Source organism: Chiloscyllium plagiosum, chromosome 8 (genome assembly GCF_004010195.1).
Source record: "Chiloscyllium plagiosum isolate BGI_BamShark_2017 chromosome 8, ASM401019v2, whole genome shotgun sequence".
Classification (NCBI taxonomy): domain Eukaryota; kingdom Metazoa; phylum Chordata; class Chondrichthyes; order Orectolobiformes; family Hemiscylliidae; genus Chiloscyllium; species Chiloscyllium plagiosum.
In genome coordinates this window covers 85255684-85277974 of record NC_057717.1, presented here as the reverse complement: position 1 = coordinate 85277974, position 22291 = coordinate 85255684, and the positions used below count along the sequence as shown (strand labels likewise).

At 39.3% G+C, this 22291-nt stretch overlaps 1 protein-coding gene across 7 annotated transcripts in view; it reads right to left on the bottom strand.

The window, feature by feature from the left end:
- Window positions 1–22291, bottom strand: part of LOC122552150 (pre-B-cell leukemia transcription factor 3-like) — a 593793-nt gene that overhangs the window by 62155 nt on the left and 509347 nt on the right. For all 7 annotated transcript variants that reach the window (XM_043694653.1, XM_043694652.1, XM_043694655.1 and 4 more), the window contains one exon: window positions 6036–6195. In XM_043694653.1, coding sequence (XP_043550588.1) covers window positions 6036–6195 — 160 coding nt within the window. The remainder of the gene's footprint in view (window positions 1–6035; window positions 6196–22291) is intronic.

The window sequence follows — 22291 nt, the reverse complement described above, 5'->3', positions numbered from 1 at the left end:
CAGATCACACCAGTGGTGTAAGATCCAGTAATTTCAGTATTGGTAGGGGCAGTTGGCAAGGTTGTCCCCTTTCACCGCTACTGTTTACATTGATGATTGAGCCACTGGCAGAGGCTATCCATAAGGACCCTAACATAGCTGCCCTGCAAGTTGGATCAAGGGGCACAGAAGATTACATTGTAAGGGGATGATGTTCTCCTCTTCTTATCAAAACCAGCAGTTTCTGTACCCCAATTAATTCAATATATTAATTTATTTGGTTCTTTTTTGGGATATAAGATCAATTTTGCAAAATCAGAGGCCATGTCCATGGCGGGGTCTTAAGGGAATATCTGATATAGAAGGTGAGTTCTGATTCCCCTTTAAAGGGTCGCTGGGAGGTTTGCTTAGGCATTTTTGTTACTCCCACCTTTGATCAATTATTTAAGGCTAATTTTGCTCATTTGCTTAACAAAATTAGATAAGGCCTTCAAAGGTGGGAGGCCCTTCCAATTTCCTGGTTAGGTCAGATAGCCATTACCAAAATAAATATCCTTCCTCATCTGTTATATCCCATTATATCCCAATGCTCCCTCTGTAATACCAACTAAGCTCCCTTCTGTCCTTCGTGAGTGACAGGGTTTGTGAGGGCCCAAAATCAATATGGTTGGATATCGAGGCCTTCCAGGCAAAGTGCCCTCTTACTTGTCTGTTGTTTATAGATAAGGTGAGGACAGTTATGGAATACTGTTGGAATCCAATCATTATTAATACGGTCAAAGCATAGAAAGCAAATCAACAGAGCGAGGGCAGTTTATCTAAAACCTCCTTTCTTACCCCTATAGTTGGTACGCCAGGATGTCGGCCATGGATGACAGACCCTGGATTCAAACTGTGGGCAACTAAGGGAGTCTCCTATTTGGGAGACCTGTTTGAGGGAGAAGTCATAATGTCCTTCGACCAAATGTGCCGCAAATATGGATTGCTCAGCAGAGATCCTTTTTTGTTACTTTCAGGTTAGGACTTCATCCAGAAAACACTTTTGAACAACCCTTACAAGTCTGATACAGAGAGGAGAGTGCTTCATGCCACAAGCACTCTCTCAGTTAGTACTCTCTACCATCTACTGGTGTGCGGTGCCTCGAACAACATTGAGCAATTATGTGAGTTCTGGGATCAAGAGTTGAAAGTGGAGATTCCCTCAGAGACATGGGAAGACATTTGGGAGAATGCGATAAAGATCTCGATCTGTAACAGGATACACAATATGCAGTTGAAGGTTCTTCATAGGGTTCATTTGGCCCCAGATCATCTTGCAAAATTCAAAAAAAGGAGCATCTCCAATGTGCCCCAAGTGCAAAATAAGCATAGTACCCTCACTCAATGTTTGTGGTAATGCCACAAACTTCATAGGTACTGGAGTGCTGTAGCAGGAGTAATTGAGAGGGTCCTGGAGACCGCAGTTAAGATAGGCCTGGTCTCTCTGCTCTTGGATCTGCTGAATTTATCTTCCTTAGAACGTACATGGGAAAAAGCTATTTAACATTCTCACTTACTGCACGAGGAAGAACATTTTGATAAGCTGGGTGTCTGAGCACCCTCTGGGTCTATTGGGGTGGCGCAAGTTAATTATGGAACACATCCCTTTCGATTTCCTCACAAACATGGTGCATCATAAAACAGAACTTTTTTATAAGACATGGCAGCCCATTTTGAATTACCTGGAAGCAGACTTGTCTGCCATTTTAATTAGGGCATTTGTTTAGCCAGGATGATTAAGTTTAGAGAGTCTTGTGCCCTGGGAGAAAGAATACCAAATAAACATGGTAAACACATAATAATTAGTACTCCTGAAGCGTGGGAGCCTCGGTGTGGTTGCGCTAGGTGGCACTATTTATTTATTTGTTTATTGATTTGTCGTGAGTGCAGTTTTGATTTGTTTTGTAGAGTAAGGTAGTAGTAATGGTTGTTATAATTTTAAATTGTTATACTTTTGTAATTTTATAATTTTGTAAAGAAAAATGTTTGTGAATAAAAATATTTTTAAAAATATGGCATCCTGACAGATATATGAATAGACAGGGAATAGAGGAATTCGGACCAGATAGAGGCAAAAGGTTTTTAGTTTGCTAAAGTATCATGTGTAGCAAAGTCGTGATGGGCTGTCCTGTTCATTGTTCTTTAAGGTAAGTACTATATAACAGCACTCCTGTCTATGCGTTCCCCTCCAAACCACACATCATTCTGACTTGGAACTTTATCTCCATTCCTTCAGTGTTGCTGGGGCCAAAATCATTGAACTCCTTTCCTAATAGCATCATGGGTGTCCCTACAGTCCGAGGAAGGTTCAAGAAGGCAGCTCAGCACCACATTCTCAAGGGCAATTAGAGATGGATAATGAATACTGCCTTAGCTAGCTATGCACACATACTTTGAATAAAACTTTTAAAAAATCAGGTGGTATGTCTCAGGTACAATCTGTGAGTTTTTTTTTAAACTGTTAATGAATAAAGAGATTGCAATACTTCATTAGAGCTGTAAATTTAAAATTCATATTGTATACTTTTATTTTTATTTAAGTGGGAGGAGAATTTAGCATTAGTCTTCTTAAATTAATTCTGTCCCAACCCATTTCCCTGTGTGGTAACAATAAGCAACACCACCACAAACAGATAAAACACTCACAATGTAGGGACAAGTGTTGACAGGGGAAGCAGCCCTGTGACATAACAAGTGGCCATCATGGTGTGTAATTTCCAAATGAATGTATTTTTTATTCAGGAAACAGATTGTTTTGGAAGATGCAACCACACTCTGGGTACTTTTCCAAAAGGATGTATTTACAATAAAATAATTTTCTTCTGAATTTTCTAACTATTATGATCAATTATGATAATGGCCATTTTCAGATTGCCTCTTTGAGGGAAGCTTATAAAACCTTGCTGTTTGTTCCTTGGCACTTGTTTCACTCTATGCTTTACTTGAGAAGTCTCTGATGGTTTTCAGGTGCAGATTTATCTGCACTAATAAAGTTACAGTGCTTTCCTCCCAAAGAACTCAAATAATATGCACATTGCCTTTTGGTGCTAATTGTTTCTATTTTAGTGAATTCTACCCAATAAAGTAGAGTGGCATGAAATGGGAGCGCTACAATGTTATTGGTTAATTACTTTGGGCAGCTCTTCAAAGTTAAATTTCCCTATCTCATAATAATTACAAACTCAAACTAACATGGAGGAAGTATCATTGAAATATAAATGAAACCTCTGTACACTAATAAAGACATTGTGATGCAATGTAAAACATATACTAAAGTTTGAGGTGATTCAATGGCTCAATAGTGAAAATAGTCAGTAGCTGAATCATTAGATTAGGTATCCAATTCCTGAGGAAAAATGGATGAGGACTGGTTTGGTTCAGTTGCAAAGTACAGCTTTAGCACAGGTGAGGACCATGACAGTTGGGACTGAATTGTGCTAGGAGAGGAGTCACGCAGGATCTGATATTAAAATAAATCTGATGTGCTATGTTTCTCAAAATTGGAAAATTAAAGTTAAATAGCATAGTAATTCAGGTGAGTTACACATTGAAGAATCCCTGTATCTGGTGTTGAGGAAAATCCACTCTTTGTACCAATATGTGGTGTTAAGGAAGATCCGCTCTCTGTATTAATATCTGGTGTCAAGGAAGATTCCTCTGTATTAGGTTCAGCTGAAAAGTTTGTAATGTTTGAAGTAAAGAAGACTAATTAAACTCTGTGACAAAGGGAGCTCGAGTTTTTATAAATAGTTGTTTTCATAGCATGCAAGTAGAATTTCGATGTAGTAATTATCACATTTATCTGCTTAAAATGCACTTAACTAAGTATTAGGGATGCTTTGTGGGGACCCAGAGTTTGAAATGTTTTCCCCATGAGCTCTAATTCATAACCTACGGACAGCAAACTCCGCTGATAGGTGCTGCAGAACAGTCTCCGATGAATGAATCATGGTTTCAAAATTAAGCTACTTGAAAAGCCTAGGCAGTGAAGGCATGCATCAAGGTACATAAGGATTTGCAAATTAGCAAATGCTCACCAATAATCAATAAAGGAAGAGAACAAAACAAGAACAAAGCCTATTAAATTAATGGCTTTTCAAACTAAATGACTAAACTTAACAAAAGAAATCCTGCAATGTTGTATCCCAGTCAGCAGAAAAGCATTGAACAACAAGAAAGAACAGGAAACTTCAACAAGTGTCAACAGATCTGAACTGTAGTCAGTGGCATTGATTTTATTTGGCTGGATAACTTTGTTAATATGACCTGTACATGAAGCACTGGGGGATATCATGTTGGAGTTGTCTGACAAATGTCAGGACAGATGATATAGATTAGATTAGATTACTTACAGTATGGAAACAGGCCCTTCGGCCCAACAAGGTCCACACCAACCCGCCGAAGCGCAACCCACCCATTCCCCTACATTTACCCCTTTACCTAACACTACGGGCAATTTAGCATGGCCAATTCACCTGACCTGCACATCTTTGGACTGTGGGAGGAAACCGGAGCACCCGGAGGAAACCCACGCAGACACGGGGAGAATGTGCAAACTCCACACAGTCAGTCGCCTGAGTCGGGAATTGAACCGGGTCTCTGGCGCTGTGAGGCAGCAGTGCTAACCACTGTGCCACCGTGCCGCCCCAGTATGGCCCATGTACAAAAGAGACATTGGTTGGCTGGCTTGTGTTGCGAAGTTACACCAACAGTGTGGGTTCAATTCCCATACTGGTTGAGGTTACCATAAAGGATTCTTCTTCTTAATCTCTTCCTTCGCTAGAGGTGTGGTGACCCTCAGATTGCATCACTCTTTTATCTCTGATGAGAGTACACCCCTCTGGGACTATGGTGACTTTATCTTTACCTTTCATGGTGAAGGAGGTTATTACACTTGCTGTATTTCATTTCTCTCCTACATTTCTCAAATAATGACAATTTTTCATACTTGTTAGCTCAGATCATTTAATTCACTGAGTAGGGAACTATAGTTTGTGCTTCATTTTCTGCCCAAATAAAAATCAATAGAAAATTGAAGAGTGGACTGAACAAATTCCAAGGTAGTGATATCCACTGATACCACAACAGGAGATAGATTTAATAATCACTTCCACAGCTGAACCCATCCAAGTTCCTGTTACCAATTATTTCAGTAGGAAAGACTTCCAGACAGCCCCTAAATATGAGTTTCATCAGATAAATCACAATATAAATCTATAAAATGTACTAACACAGAATATATACATCACTTTATGTGAACATGATGGTGACTCAATTTTTATTATTGACTAAGCTTTTTGGTACATTATATTAGATGCAGTCACCAAGCAGTAGATAATAAATAAACTCACTTCATAATCCAGAAATTAAACTCATAATATTACTTGGCCAATGGTCACAAAAGTACACACAACAGTTTACTTCACGCGACATATGTAGCTTAAGCATCTTCACAATATCACTCAATGAAATATTCTTGCGTGTTTCTATCAGAATTTTTTTTAAAAAAGTACCTAGGTACAAACACAGGAGTTCTGGAATTGGACAGAACTTTAATGTGGGGCAAATACACAACTGTGGACCATTTCAGCTAGTACTCAGAGGAACACTGCTTCCATTTCTAAGTAATGCGACACAGGCCAGATAAACAGATCAGTCCACAAATTCTAAAGACACCAACATATTGACATGCTATGAGGTGCACTTTACGTAAGCAAACAATCTCTCTAAATTAACCAAATAATGTAAATAGCCTCAATTTGATAATGAATTACACATCTCAAGAAAAAAATAGAACTCACTTTGAATTATACAGAGTTTGCAATGCTTTCCCCAATGCAACAGTCTTTTGACAAATGGGATAATTCAAAATCCAACATTTAGTTTGAATGACATTCTTAGAAAAATAAATGGTGCTTGCTCTGGTAACTGAATGTTGGAATACCCCAACTATTGACTCCACAAGTAGCATTCTGATTCTCTGCATTTATACATGCAAGATTTTCAGGGAGGCTTACCTGAATTGGGCGTGGAAGGGGAGTTTGCCTGACTCCCTTGGTGGGCTACCACTGTTGTGGCATCTGCTGCAGTCTTGGCTGCATAAAGATTGGCCTCTTCCTGGAATTTGCCAATGTTTTTCTTATATCTGATTCGCTTATTCCCAAACCAATTCGACACCTGTTGTTTGAAAGACAAGCTAAATTAATGAGAAATATTGAACTAAATAAGTTAAAGGCATAGCAATTTGTTGCATTGTAATGGTTCTAAAGGAGTTAATGCTCATGTTATATTGACTCCACCTATTTTAGCAATGTTAGACACAGTCTTCAGATGAGACAAGGTGTTCTACTGCAACTTTTAGAGGGAAGATATGTATCTGTAACAGCTCCCTAAAGTCTTAGGCCAACTGCCTAACAAACTGCAGTTGTATTATTGCTATTGTACAATAAACCTTCACTTATTGTAGTATGTCCTCTCTCAGTAATCACGAGATAGGCCCAAGACAAATCAAAGACAAAGGAGGATTGGTAGCAGCAAAATGCCTCACATAACCCTTACTCAGTACCACATATTGTAACAGCAGCAAATACTACAAGATACCAGCAGTGGAAATCTGGAAATGTACCATACGGCTGCAACAGTGCAGAGATGATTCCCATTAGAAGGAAGACAAATTTCAAGCAAATGAGTTTATCATTTTAAGAGCATTAGCACATTAAGAAGACAGCAAGTCAGCAGCTGAAACACATTTACTGACAGATGAGATAGCAGAAGCAATGGAAGCTGCACGAAGGCAGGCTTAGCACTCCAAAGGCAAAACTCCATTCAGAAGATGATAGGAAGTACAGGATTAGGAGTGTGGGCTAATAAGAGAGAAAATGCCAGCCACATTTAGAAAATACAGAGGTTTTAGTGAAGAAAGCTCTGTGAGGACCAACTATAGGCTCCAGGAGATAAAGTTAGAAATTCCTTATGAAAATTGGTGCATTGACCAAGGAAGGTAAGGAAATGTAAAAGAGTTCACATTTCTTACATTAAGTTTCATGGAGGTACAGTTACAAGAAAAAATGAAGGGGCCAAAAAAACAATTTTAAAATGGAGCTAAAGAACCAGAAAGGCCTCTAAATGTTCTCATTCTCAGCTTAAATAATTCTAGGAAATCTATGTTCAGCATAAGTAAAACCATGAGAAACAAAAGATAAGAAGAATGGGGCTCTGATTTCAGCAGAGAAGAATACAGCCAGGGATCTATTTAAAATTTGTGTAGACCAGTGTTTAAAGAGAAAAGATCCACTTTACCCGGGAAAAAGCGGGAAAACACCATTGTTGTTCCAAAAGGTGTAAAACTCTGGGAGAAGCAGGTAACAACGATTTTAATGTTTAAAAAACATGGGAAGACCTTGAAAAAAGGTGGTAAAATCCAATACAGCATTACAAAAAAAAGATTCAAAAGTGGGCGGCACGGTGGCACAGTGGTTAGCACTGCTGCCTCACAGCACCAGAGACCTGGGTTCAATTCCCACATCAGGGAAATTTGCACATTCTCCCCGTGTCTGTGTGGGTTTCCTCCCACAGTCCAAAAAATGTGCAGGTTAGGTGAATTGGCCATGCTAAATTGCCCATAGTGTTAGGTAAAGGGGTAAATGTTGGGGAATGGGTCTGGGTGGGTTGCTGTTCGGCGGGTCGGTGTGGACTTGTTGGGCCGAAGGGCCTGTTTCCACACTGTAAGTAATCTAAATTACCAGAGAGCAGTACAATTTAAAGCTTCACTAAATAATTCAATACAGAAATGCTGAGTTCAGAACAGAACATGTTTATATTAATAGATATCCTGTTAAATCCAAGTTTGATATCAATGCCAAGGTAATTTCCTATCGGATCAGTTACTCCAACTGAAGAAACAAGAGCTACAGTTTATAAAGATTAAACTACATAGCCAAAATGGAATAACTGGCAGAACCATGGGAATGCTATAAGCTACACCACAGTACAATATACATAAAGGAATCGAAGATCTGCACATTGTTTTCAGTAAAACAATTTCACTTTTGTCCCTTCATGCATTTCACACCATCTACTTCCTTAGAAGAGTAGGAGTTCAACTACCTTGTAGAGAGCAACTGGTCCAGAAACAAACCATTGTCAACCATCCAGTCGAAGGGAAATCATTAGATTTCATTGGACTTTCTAGACTCATGACAGAACCCGAAAAGAGAATCTGTTGAGGTTATCAACTCTGGCATAGAATAAAAGTTTCATATGACTAAGAAGGAACAGTGGCCAGTAAGCCAAAAGAGGGTCAATCAAAATCAACAAGAATAGATGAGTAACTAACATTGTGCTACCATTCAACAATCTTATGTTGAAGAATTCCAGACTGCAAGTCCACTGACAAACAAAATCAAAAATTGCTGGGAAAAGGCAGCATCTATGCAGAGAAATCAGAGTTAATGGTTTGGGTCCAGTGATCCTTCTTCAGCTCTGCTTAACTCTGCTTTCTCTCCACAAATACTGCTAGACTTTTTGAATTATTCCAGCAATTTTTATTTTTGTTTCTGACTTCTTGCATCTGCATTTCTTTGTATTCTTTTCACAAGTACAGTAATTCGGCTGAGAACATATACTTTGAGCATCAGAAACATTTCACGTGTGCATGTGAAGACACATCTTTACTAGTGTATGACAAAAGGCCAGATATTTCAGCTTCATTTTGGGATGGTGCCTTGGAAAGGATACACTGGGCCACTTGGTCATTGCCAAAACTATGGTCAGAGCCCAGTCAGCAGTCTCAATAGAGTTTGCAGATCGCATATCTCATTGTGAAATCTGCAATTTATACAGGATTGCCAAATTTTAAAGAAGTGGCAATATTAAAAACAAGAATGACTAGCACAACCTACTTGGGCCTATTTAAGTACCTTTAACTGGTCATCTTCAGATAGCAGAATGGTCAGTGCCAGTGACAGATATAGTGCTCATTAAGCAGCAATCATCTTGTAACACAACCAAGAGTCTGAAAAGGTTTACTCATCAAACAACAGCAACAGCAATTAAATGTATCTAACCTAATAAGCAACTCAAGACAGCTTTATAGCCTATATTCCATGGGAGCCAGATTAACTTCCACAGATCTAGGACACAATCAAAAGAAACGACTATCTGGCCCAAGCATCCAGGATACTGAAAAAAATTTACCTCTCCCAATTAGAAAGGCATTATCCGATCCAGAAGTCCAAGATAGTATATGAAAGAATACTTCTTTGAACAGAACTCCTGTCTTTCAGGAAGAAAATTCAGGAGATTAAGGGTCTTTCAGAAAAGGAGAAAGTGAGGACTGCAGATGCTGGAGATCAGAGCTGAAAATGTGTTGCTGGAAAAGTGCAGCAGGTCAGGCAGCATCCAAGGAGCAGGAGAATCGACGTTTCGGGCATGAGCCCTTCTTCAGGAACCTCTTCCAGACAAGGTAATACATAAAAAAAATCTACAAAAAAAGAAACCTTTTCCAAAGTTATTCAAGAGATGACATACCCTCCATCAGTGAAATAATCAACAAACCCAGAATCAGGGTTCAACAGTCCTTAAGCAAGAGACCTATCATTCTTCCAAGTCTGAAGAGAATCGGAGAAAAATCTCATGCATACTGCCTGTATTTGGGAAGCTAAATACTTGGAGAGAGATGGGTTGTTGGTAAATGTAATATAGGTCTGAATTTTCCCATTTGCATGAAGAATGTGGCAGCAAGGGCTTTTCATGCTGTCTGGTCTGTCATGGCCCGGGTGAATTTTCTATTATGATCTTCTACTTTTCACCTTAAAAATGCAACCAAACCATTGGACACATTTCTTGGGGAATCACGTTTATATACCTCTGATGTATATTTAAAATCCAGCTACACACTACTTCAGACATGAAAGCCAGGAACAACCCTTCAAATCTGCAATGTTTGATCCTGGAAGTGTCCCAGAGGAAAGGCTACTTCTCTCTCCATTTCCAGGACAGGGATCTGGAGGTGTTGGTGGACAGCGTGTTGGAATGAATGGCAGTACTATTTCCTGTGGAGCTCCAAAGAAAGCCATGTCAATAGATCAGTCAGCCTGAACTGAAATTGCAACATGAGTTCAGGGCTATGTCCCACATCTAAAGAGATACCTAGCAAGAAGATCAATGATTTTCTATGCTTCACAAGGCAACAACTATCTTCTCTGTGCTATCACAAATTCAGAGCCAGCTTAGACTAAATGTTACTGCACATATATATCACAAAACCCATAGACAACTTTCTATATTCCACGCAGCATGTCCATTCAAGGGATCAAACCCACCTCATCCTCTCAAACTAATAACACTTCACGATTCTGTGCTTTCTACTTGCACAGCAGTCAGGCAGCATCTGAAGAACAGGAGAACCAATGTTTCGGGCATAAGCCCTTCATCAGCCCTTGTCTGATTAATAAATTGACTGTTCAGTGCTTCCCATCATGACAAGCTGCTTGCCTCTCCCTCTACCTAAAGATCAAGCTAAACCACCAAGATTGGCAGAATGAATGCGTGTTATGAAAACAACGTGAAGCTGAGGCTAAAGTAAACACTAAAGTGAGTGATCATTGAGAAAGCAGGCTAAGAACTGGCTCTTGTCTAAATGTCAGAACAAAAGCGCACTGTATAGATGCATGAGATGTGTAGCTGTCCTTGCTCACAAAGCAATCTAGTAGTAGCACACAAGTTGTAGATATTTTTCAGCCCCAAATTAAATTGCTGAAAGCCTGAAGTGATGTCTGAGTTGGTATGACAATAGGTTTAATAATGATTAATAATGATGAATAGGTTTGAGTGAATGAAGAGTTGAGGAAGATGGTGGCCATGGAATGGAGCAGAGGAGAATTGGAAGTGGGATATAAGTAGGACAAGTTGTGGGTTTAATATGATGCAAAAACATGGAATTAAAAATGAGACTCTGAAGTTGCCATTTAGACCTTGATGGGAAACTTGGAAACTTACTCTTGCTGTCAAGAATCTGATTCTATAATTTTCCCCCTATATTGCCATCATACTTGTCATTATTCTCACCACACCATGGAGGAGGAAGTTATGTGCATAGTTATATACATGATTTTATAATTTGTTAACTATGGGTATTTGGCATGGGAAAATGCTGTATAGGTTAATGTTAAATTCACATTATCGCCACCCATTCCACTGATGTCACAAACAGTCTGTGGTTGAAGACAGGGAGTTCTAAGCTAATTTTCAGAGGGAGCAGATGCAGCTCCCAGAGGTCCTGGTAGTTGTTCTTGACCAAATGTAGTTGCACTTTTTGCTATCATGAAATAAATCTTCTCTCTATTTGATTAACAGTGCCTCCTCTGTAGATACTCTATGGTTGTGTACCCTCTACCACTAATCACTGGATAGGACCTAGACAAATCAGAGATAAAGGAAAATTCTTAGTAATCTAATCTAATTGGTGGCAATGAACTACCTCAAACTGGTACCACATATTGGCAGAAGTAGCAAATGCCACAGGAATGGTTCTCTGGGAAAATATCAGACAAATTAGCATCGTGCAGGGCTGCTTAGAAAGTTTATTAAAATCAAACAATCTACCATTAATTACAAATCAAATGGGAAGTTATTTTGCAAATGGTATTTCTAAATAAAGATGGATTTGTGCCTCCACCTCTGACAGTGCAGACCCATGTTTGAGATTTTCTCCATGGATACCAGCTACTCTTCAACAGTTTGTCAAAAAAACTAATCTTCAATGAAAGCCAAGGCTGCAATATTACTAGATTTCTTTTTCATGGAAAGTCATCATTGAACACCCGCTGTTAAGCAATGACCAGTGGACAGTGAAGAGATGGAAGAATAATGGCCTATTTCCCCCTTCATAGCTGTGAGCTCTGAAAACAATTATACTATCTTACTGGTAAGCCAAAATGAAGTTAGTTAATTTGACAGACTGGGAACCACAGGCATGTCTTTCCTGTTCAATTCCTGGCCTATTCAAGACTGTAGGTTTTTAATTTTGTTAGCTTTAAAATCAAATTAAGGAGTAATTATAGGATTGAAACATATTCTTTCCATTCAGTCTTGGATGCAGTGGATTATTGCTGTCAATTTATTCTTAGTTATGTGAAAGACTGCTTCACACTCACCTTTAAATACCCTGTTGATCTTTAGTTTCTATGAGAAGCACTCAGCATTTTAAACAGCTTCAAATCTCAGATCTTATAATGATCTTAAAATCTTTTCCCATACACACACATTTACACAGTCACGTACTTTTCTTTTGTTTCATAAGTAATAAGGAGGTCCTCAGAAAGCCATACAAAATGTAAGAAACATAAGAGTAGGAATAGACCACTCAGCCCCTTGAGCCTGTTCTGCCATTCAGTGAGATCATGGATGATCTGTGGCATAACTCCATATACCTGCCTTTAGCCAATGTCCCTTAATATATTCATCTAACAAAAGCAGTGTGCAGTAGGGATTGAGTAGATGGAACCTCATTCCAAATTATGCTTACATGGATAAAAGATCAGATATAATAAAAATAATAAAATAACTGTTGTAAATTATCAATCTATTTTGGGAAAAAAAGACTCAAATAAATGGACCTTGTTACAATTGAGGATGGAACAGTGCCCCGTTGCCCCATAAAACTGGACTAATTCCAAAAAACTGGAATACTTTTTCCAGTTACTAAGCTGTCCCAACTAATCATTTATCTATACAAGGTATTAAACAACAACATCTATCAACCAAGGTTCTTAATAAATACTGTTAAAAATTACATAACACCAGGCTATAGTCCAACAGGCTTATTTGGAAGTACTAGCTTTCACATCACTGCTCCTTCATCAGGTAGCTGTGGAGCAGGATCATAAGACACAGAATTTATATCAAAAGATTACAGTGTCATGCATGCAACTGATACGATATATTGAACAAACTTAGATTGCTGTTAAGTCTTCCATTTTTTTTAGAATGGGTTTCAGTTTTCAGTTCATTAATGTGTAAATCTCAGAAATTCTTTCAAATTACACTCACACTCTCTCTCTCTCCCTCACATGCATGCATACACACATATATGTCTAAGGGATGAATTTGCATAATTGTAATTGCAGATACATTATGTCTTATTCAAATAGCACACAGTTTGCAGGCAGTCAATCCAAGTAATATTTTATAAATTCATACTTTGGAAATAGAACCAGTCTGACTCAAGATTGGGATACAGACAGACTCTAACCTCACACCATTAATGAGCTGAGATGTCACCTTTCTCATAAAACCTTAAGTTATCTGAAAACGTGATTTGAAAGAAGTTCTGGGATTTACATATTAATGAATTGAAACCTGCAATCCATTATAAAAGACGAAAGACTTAATAGCAGTCTAGGTTTGTTCAACATATTGTATCAGTTGCATACATGACACTGTAATCTTTTGCTGTAAATTCTATGTCTTATGATGCTGCTCCACAGCTACCTGATGAAGGAGCAGTGATCTGAAAGCTAGTACTTCCAAATAAGCCTGTTGGACTATAGCCTGGTGTTGTGTGATTTTTAACTTTGTCCACCCCAGTCTAATACCAACACCACCACATCATTAATAAATATTGTTATTAGTTTATTATCAAAATATAATTTATTCAATAAAGATACAATAAATGATTAACATAAATAGATAGTAATATAGAAGCATAAATATTTATCTGCTCTACATATCCCCAAAACACACGCAAACATGCAGATGCTCTTCAAAAGAAGATAAAATTTCTCTGCAGAGATTGGGACATTGGAGGAAAAAAAACACTTCTTGAAGCCTATAAGATTCTGTAGAATTTCTGGAACTTTGATTTTCTGGTTGGAGTAGTCAAGTTACCAATCAAGCACAGTTGTCTCTAAAGTCTTGCAGAGACAACTTGCTCATGAAATGTAAAATAACTACATTCACTTGTTAGAGAGACAATCAGTAGTGGTTTAACCCTGAGGGTGACCACACCTCAGGTGAGGTTGAAAAGAAAGAACCTTCATAGTAACCTTAGCTAGTACAGGAATTGAAACAATGGTTTAGGTATCACTCTTCATCAGTTGTCTACCCAATTGAGCTAACTGATCTCAAGATGATCCTTCAGTCACTCTTCACCCTGAACTGAGAGGATTATACCTTCAGAAATGAGAGAGAGGTCAGCAGGGTAGCTTATTCTTGGCAAGCTTCTATTCAACTAAAACAGATAAAACAAGAACCTTTCTAAGTCAGTCAATGTTCATAAACAGTCCCAGCAGGGTTTACAGCATAGCAAGCAGTTACCAACAAGTCATATTTTTATAGGAAGCCTTTTTTTAAAAAAAGCCTTGAATGCCCAGTGAACTTGCAATCATAATTTTTTAAATCAATAACTCTAGATATATCAACAAAATTTTAAATAAATCAATTCTCCACAACCCTACAAATTTAAGGCCTCCAAGTAATGTTAATTGTAAGTGTCCTTTGTAGCAATCATAAAGTTTGGGCAGAGAGAGAGCTACTGAATCCACCATGGAATTTGAGATGGCTGTAAAGGAGTTGGGGGGCAAGATTCGGAGAAAGAAGTAATCAAAGTTGCAAGACCTATTTGATGTGCAATGAATGTTACTTGTCTTGCAAGCAGAGAGAAGACATCCAATCAAATTTCTCAGAGACTCCACTGTCTAATCTATATACCATCTAATAGAGCTGGACTTGATACCAGATTCAAATTGATGTGTAGCATCCAAAGTCAACAGGTTATGGTTTCAAAATCAGAGACCTGACTGCTACATCAAGGCTGACACTCCAGTGCAATACTGCAGGAATGCTTATAACTATAGGGGGCTGCAATCTTTCAAATGAGACATTAAACCAAGACTCTCTCTGCTCTCTGAGATGTGTGTAACAGGTCCTTTACAACAATATGAAGAAAATTAGAGGAGTTCTCATTGTGACTTCACTAATATTTATCTCTAAACCAATATCACTAAACCAAATATCTGCTCTTTTCTTTCATTTCTGTCCGAAATATTCTTGTGTGCAAACTGGCTGTTGCTTTTCCTTGTTTTACAATGGGACTGTGCTTCTAACAAGTAATTAATGGGCTTTAAAGTGTTAAGATGAGGACAGCAAAAGCAATGCAATTATATAATGTAATGATCAGGATCTTGATTTATACGGTCTAATTTCAAAGTCTGTAGATGACACAAGGCTGAAAAACGTAATGAATAATGAGAAAGGCAGTAAAAGACTTAAGAAGATCTTAGGCTGGTGAAATGGGCCAAGCATAGCACAGGAAACTTAAAACAGTGTGCAGTGACACGGTTTTTAAGGTAAAATGATGAAAGTCAATATCAACCAAAGAGTTCAACTTTGAAGTGGAAGTATACAGAGTGTATGGTTGTATTGAAGTGACAGGACAAGTTGACAAAACTGTTCAAAAACGCATAAAATGTCTGGCAAAACACAGGCACAGACTACAAATTCCTGATTATGCTAAATCACAAAGCACAGGTTATGCGACAATAGTGTGTTATATATTCTGGAAAACACACTGTAACAAGGATGCCTAGATCTACAAGAGAATGCAGGGCAGGTTTACAACTTAGGTGCCAGGCGTGAGGAAACAGTTTTATGGAGAAATTAGAGAAGTTGGGTGTTGTTGGGAGGTCAAACGGGAATATTGTGTTCAAAATTACACAGGATTTTTATACATGGAGATCAGGAAAATACTATATGATTTTTATACATGGAGATCAGGAAAATACTATATTTATTACCTTGAAAGCAAAAAAAAAGGAGAGGAGGAGAATTTTCTTTACTCAATTTCTAAGTGCAACCTTGCTGTTAAGTCTACAGTAATGAGTAGAGTGGGTTCTTTCTTGATTATATGTTTTATTGAGATTTGTCTTTTGATTAAATTTAAAAAAAATATAAGCCATAAGTACTAAGTTAGCTGGAGCACTGTTTTTTCGAGCAAAATTATGGAGCTATTTTCTGGGTCTGTAAATTGTGAAGGAGAACAAGCTGGGGCTGTTTTCCCTGGAGCATGGGAGGCTGAGAGGTGACCTTATAAAAGTTTATAAGATCATGACGGGCAAGGATAGGGTAAATTGACAAGGTCTTTTCGCTGGGATGTGGGAGTCCAGAACTAGAGGGCATAGGTTCAGGGTGAGAGGGGAAAGATATAAAAGGGATCTAAGGGGCAACGTTTTCACACAGAGAGTGGTGCGTCTATGAAATGAGCTGCCAGAGGAAGTGGTGGTGGCTGGTACAATTACAGCATTTAAAAGGCAAATGGATAGGTATATGAATAGGAAGGGTTTAGAAGGATTTGGGCCAAGTACTGGCAAATGGGACTAGATTAGGTTAGGCTTTCTGGTCGGCATGGATGAGTTGGACTGGAAGGTCTGTTTCCGTGCTGTACATCTCTTTGACTCAAATTAATTGTTATCATGTGAAATTTATTGTCTAATAGAAACTTCCTAAAGGGGATTGGATTTTTACTTAAGAAAGGAATAAAAATGCAGAGGTGGACTGTGTATAATCATTTGCTCTTTTAGAGAGTCTCACAGGTACAATAGGCTGAATGCTGTTTTCTGTGGTGTACAAGTTTATATATATCCACATTTCTCTTCTTAATTGAAGGTGCAAAGTTCAAATTATTGTCTATTTATTTGGCTTCCTGAGAAACAAGGCAAGGAAATTTGTATATACAATACTGTCTTTTAGAACCTCAGGAGACACTGAAATAATTCACATTGTATGAAGTACTTGCACTGTACCTTTACTAAACCAATATACTCTGCCATACAGGCACAACCAGAAACATTGCTCCAATTCTTTGCAAACATTTTGGTCTCTTGTTTCTTCCTGTCTCCTGCTAGGCTGCATGCATTGTATTGGCTAATGTGATTCCCCCTAAAGAAAATACAAATTGATTCTCTGATCCGTTAGATTCCATTTACATTAAAAAAAGACATATTAGTCTTGAAAAATTAACTGTTTCTTTCTCCACAAATGCTGCCAGGCCTGAGCTTCTCCAACATTTTCTGTTTTTATTCCATCTACACATTGTTCATTTGCCCTTGTTGTCCACTCATTTCACTTAAACCACTGCCAGTAGCATGGTCCTCAGCTTCTTCACAATACAGAAAGGGCTGTCAAACAGGTGGAAGGATCTTGGAGCTCTTCAAGTGGCTAAATTAGATTACTTACAGTGCGGAAACAGGCCCTTCAGCCCAACAAATCCACACCAATCCTCCGAAGAACAACCCACCCAGACCCATTCCCCTACACCTAACACTACGGGCAATTTAGCACAATTCACCTAACCTGCACATCTTTGGACTATGGGAGAAAACCAGAGCACCCTGAGGAAACCCACACAGAGAGCATGCAAACTCCACACAGACAGTTGCCCAAGACGGGAATTGAACCTGGGTCTCTGGCGCTGTGAGGCAGCAGTGCTAACCACTATGCCACCACACATGATGAAACTCTGTTGACAGCATTTATCGATGTGCCAGTTTCCACAAACAAGTCTTTCATTTATCATTCATTAAGTCATGCAATTTTTTCAATCTGACCTTTATATAAAATTGAATCACTGGTTTTTGTTCACAAACATTAGCCATAGAGTCATAGAAATGCACAGTACAGAAACAGACCCTTCGGTCCAACCTGTCCATGTCGATCAGATATCCCAAACCAATCTAGTCCCACCTGCCAGCACCTGGCCCATATCCCTCCAAACCCTTCCTATTCATGTACCTATCCAGATGCCTTTTAAATGTGGCAATTGTACAATCCTCCACCACTTCCTCTGGCAGCTCATTCCACTAATATACCACCCTCTGCGTGAAAAGGTTGCCCCTTAGGTCTCTTTTATATCTTTCCCCTCTCACCCTAAACCTATGCCCTGTAGTTCTGGACTCCCCCACCCCAGGGAAAAGACTTTGTCTATTTATCCTATCCATGCCCCTTATGATTTTATAAACCTCTATAAGGTCACCCCTCAGCCTGCGATGCTCCAAGGAAAACATCCCCAGCCTATTCAACCTCTCCCTATAGCTTTATTCCTCAAACTTGGTAAGATCCTTGTAAATCTTTTCTGAACCCACAACATCTTTCCAACAGGAAAGAGAACATAATTGAACGCAATATTCCAACAGCGGCCAAACCAATGTCCTGTATAGCCGCAACATGACCTCCCAACCCCTGTACTCCATACTCTGACCAATAAAGGAAAACATACCAAATGCTTTCTTCACTATCCTATCTACCTGCAACTCCACTTTCAAGGAGCTATGAATCTGCACTCCAAGGTCTCTTTGTTCAGCAACACTCCCTAGGACCTTACCATTGAGTGTATAAGTCCTGCTAATATTTGCTTTCCCAAAATGCAGAACCTCGTATTTATCTAAATTAAACTCCATCTCAGTCCATTGGCCCAACTGATCAAGATCTCATTGTAATCTGAGGTAACCTTCTTCATTGTCCACTACACCTCCAATTTTGGTGTCATCTGCAAACTTATTAACTATACCTCTTATGCTCATATATCTATTTATCATTTATCATTTATCTAAATGACGGAAATTAGGGGACTCAGCACCGATCCTTGTGGCACTCCACTGGTCACAGGCCTCCAGTCTGAAAAACAACCCTCCACCACCACCTTTGAGCTAGTTCTGTATCCAAGTGGCTAGTTCTTCCTGTATTCCGTGAGATCTAACCTTGCTAACTGGTCTCCCGGGGGAATCTTACTGAAGTCCATATAGATCATGACCACTGCTCTGCCCTCATCAATCCTTTTTGTTACTTCCTCAAAGAACTCAATCAAGTTTGTGAGACATGATTTCCTGCACACAAAGCCAAGTTGACTACATTATTCCTAATCAGCCCTTGTCTTTCCAAATAAGCGTACATCCTGTCCTTCAGGATTCCCTCCAACAACTTGCCCACCACTGTTGTCAGGCTCACTGGTCTGTAGTTCCCTGGCTTGTCCTTACTATCTTTCTTAAACAGTGGCACCATGTTAGCTAACCTCCAGTCTTCCAGCACCCCATCTGTGACTATCGATTATACAAATATCTCAGCAAGAGGCCCAGCAATAACTTCTCTAGCTTCCCGAGTTCTAGAGTACACCTGATCAGGTCCTGGGGATTTATTCACTTTTATGCATTTCAAGGCATCCAGCACTTGCTCCTCTGTAATATGGACATTTTTCAAGATGTTACCATCTATTTCCCTACATTCTATATCTTCCATGTCCGTCTCCCCAGTAAATACTGATGCAAAATACTAGTTTAGTGTCTTTGTCATCTCCTGTGGCTCCACACAAAGGCTGCCGAGCTGATCTTTGAGGGGCCCTATTCTCTCCTTAGTTACCCTTTTGTCCTTAATGTATTTGTAAAAACCCTTTGGATTCTGCTTAAGTCTATTTGCCAAAGCTATCTCATGTCCCATTTTAGCCCTCCTGATTTCTCTCTTAAGTGTACTCCTGCTGCCTTAATACTCTTCCAAGGATTTACTCGATCTACCCTATCTATACCGGACATATGCTTCCTTCTTTTTCTTAACCAAACCCTCATTTTCTTTAGTCATCCAGCATTCCCTATATCTACCAGCCTTTCCTTTCACTCGAACAGGAATATACTGTCTCTGGACTCTCATTATCTTATTTCTGAAGGCTTCCCATTTCCCAGCCGTCCCTTTATCTGCAAACATCTGCCTCCAATCAACTTTGAAAGTTCTTGCCTATTACCATCAAAACTGGCCTTTCTCCAATTTAGAACTTCAACTTTTAGATCTGGTCTATCCTTTTCCATCACTATTTTAAAACTAATAGAATTATGGTCGCTGGGCCCAAAGTGCACCCCCACTGACACCTCAGTCACCTGTCCTGCCTTATTTCCCAAGAGTAGGTCAAGTTTTGCACCTTCTCGAGTAGGTACATCCACATACTGAATCAGAAAATTATCTTGTACACACTTAACAAATTCCTCTCCATGTAAACCCTTAACACTATGGTAGTCCCACCCAGTATATGTTTGGAAAGTTAAAATCCCCGAACCATAACTGTCCTATTATTCTTACAGATAACTGAGATTTCCTTACAAATTTGTTTCTCAATTTCCCTCTGACCATTAGGGGGTCGATAATACAATCCCAATAAGGTGATCATCCCTTTCTTATTTCTCAGTTCCACCTAAATAACTTCCCTGGATGTATTTCCAGGAATATACTCCCTCAGTACAGCTGTAATCTATCCCTTATCAAAAACGCCACTCCTCCTCCTCTCTTGCCTCCCTTTCTGTCCTTCCTGTAGCATTTGTATCCTGGAACATTAAGCTGCCAGTCCTGTCCATCCTTGAGCCATGTTTCTGTAATTGCTATGATATCCCAAACCCTGTTCCTAACCATGCCGAGTTCACCTGCCTTCCCTGTTAGGCCCTTGCACTGAAATAAATGCAGTTTAATTTATCAGTCCTACCTTGTTCTCTGCTTTGTCCCTGCCTGCCCTGACTGTCTGACTCACTTCCGTTCTTAACTGTACCAGTCTCAGATTGATCTCTTTCCTCACTATCTCCCTGGGTCCCACACAACCTTATTAGTTTAAATCCTCCCAAGCAGCTATAGCAAATCTCCCTGCCAGTATATTAGTCCCCTTCCAATTTCAGTGCAATCCGTCCTTCTTGTACAGGTCACTTCTATCTCAAAAGAGATTCCAATGATCCAAAAACGTGAATCCTTCTCCCATACACCAACTCCTCAGCCATGCATTCATCTGCTCTATCCCTCTTATTCCTGTCCTCATTAGTTCGTAGCACCGGGAGTAATCCAGATATTACGACTCTCAAGGACTTCCTTTTTAAATTCCTGCCTAACTCTCTGTATTCTCCCTTCAGAATCTCAACTTTTTCTCTTCTGATGTCATTGGTTCCAATGTATACAATGATCTCCTGCTGGCCTCTCTCCTCCTTGAGAACATTCTGCACCCTCTCTGAGACATCCTTGATCCTGGCACCAGGGAAGCAACACACCCATTCTGATTTTTCACTGCTGGCCACAAGAACATCTGTCTGTACCTCTGACTAGATGGTCCCCTAACACAATCAATATCTTGGGACCCGACATATCCCTCATTGCATTACAGCCAGTCTCAATATCAGAAACCTGGCTGCTTGTGCTAAGTTCCCCTAAGAATCTATCACCCCTTACATTGTTCAAAACAACATACTTGTTTGAAACTTGGGATAGCCACAGAAGACTCCTGCACTACCTGCCCACCTCTCTTACCTTTCCTGGAGTTAACCCATCTATGTGACTATATCTGTGATCTTTCCCCTTTCCTATAACTGCAATCCATCACATCCACTTGCTCTTGTAAATTCCTCACTGCCTCTAACTGTCTCTCCAACTGATCCATTCGATGTGATAGGATTCACAACCGATGACATTTATTGCAGATATAATCCTCAGTAACTCTGTAAAGTCTCCCTAAACTCACACATCCGACAAGAAGAGCATATCACTCTACTAAAGGCAATTTTTATTTCTTTCAATCTACTGATCCAGAAAATAGCACTGAGTTATTCCTCTTCAAAACACTGCTCCAGGTTAAATGAATACTTATGGCTTATATTTTTAAGTTTAATAAAGAGACATATCTCAATATAACATATAATCAAGAAAGAACCCACTCTACTCACGACTGCAGACTTACTGTAAGGCCACACTTAAAATATTCACTTCTCTGTTTCTGTGATGTGACCTCTCTGAAATCAGTTGTGAATTTCACTGTTTGATAATTTTTCCAGATGCACTCCTATGTCCAGCGATACATGAATTCAAACAGCAAAGGCAGTAACTGAGCAGGTTCACTGCTGTGTCAATTAGCAGAGTTTCTTTCTCTCTCTCTCTCACCCGCATTGACCTCACCATGTGCTTCCTTTGTCTGTTCCTCTCCCTTTTAAAAGTAACGTTGCTTTGACTTTTTTTTCTCCAAAGTTTAAAAACAATGCAACAGCATATAAAACAGTAATTGCTGCTCCTGGAATTCAAGGAAATCACCTCCAACACTTAAAATACCTCAAAAAAAGGAGCAGCCTGTTACAGCCAGAAATTTTTCCTGTCCTCCATCTTGGATTACCCAGAATCCTCTTTGTCACAATTTTCTGTTAACCATTGTTACAACTTTGGTATGCTAGTTGCTCTATATCAATTGTCAAGGTGTACTGGAGTCTCTGCCCGC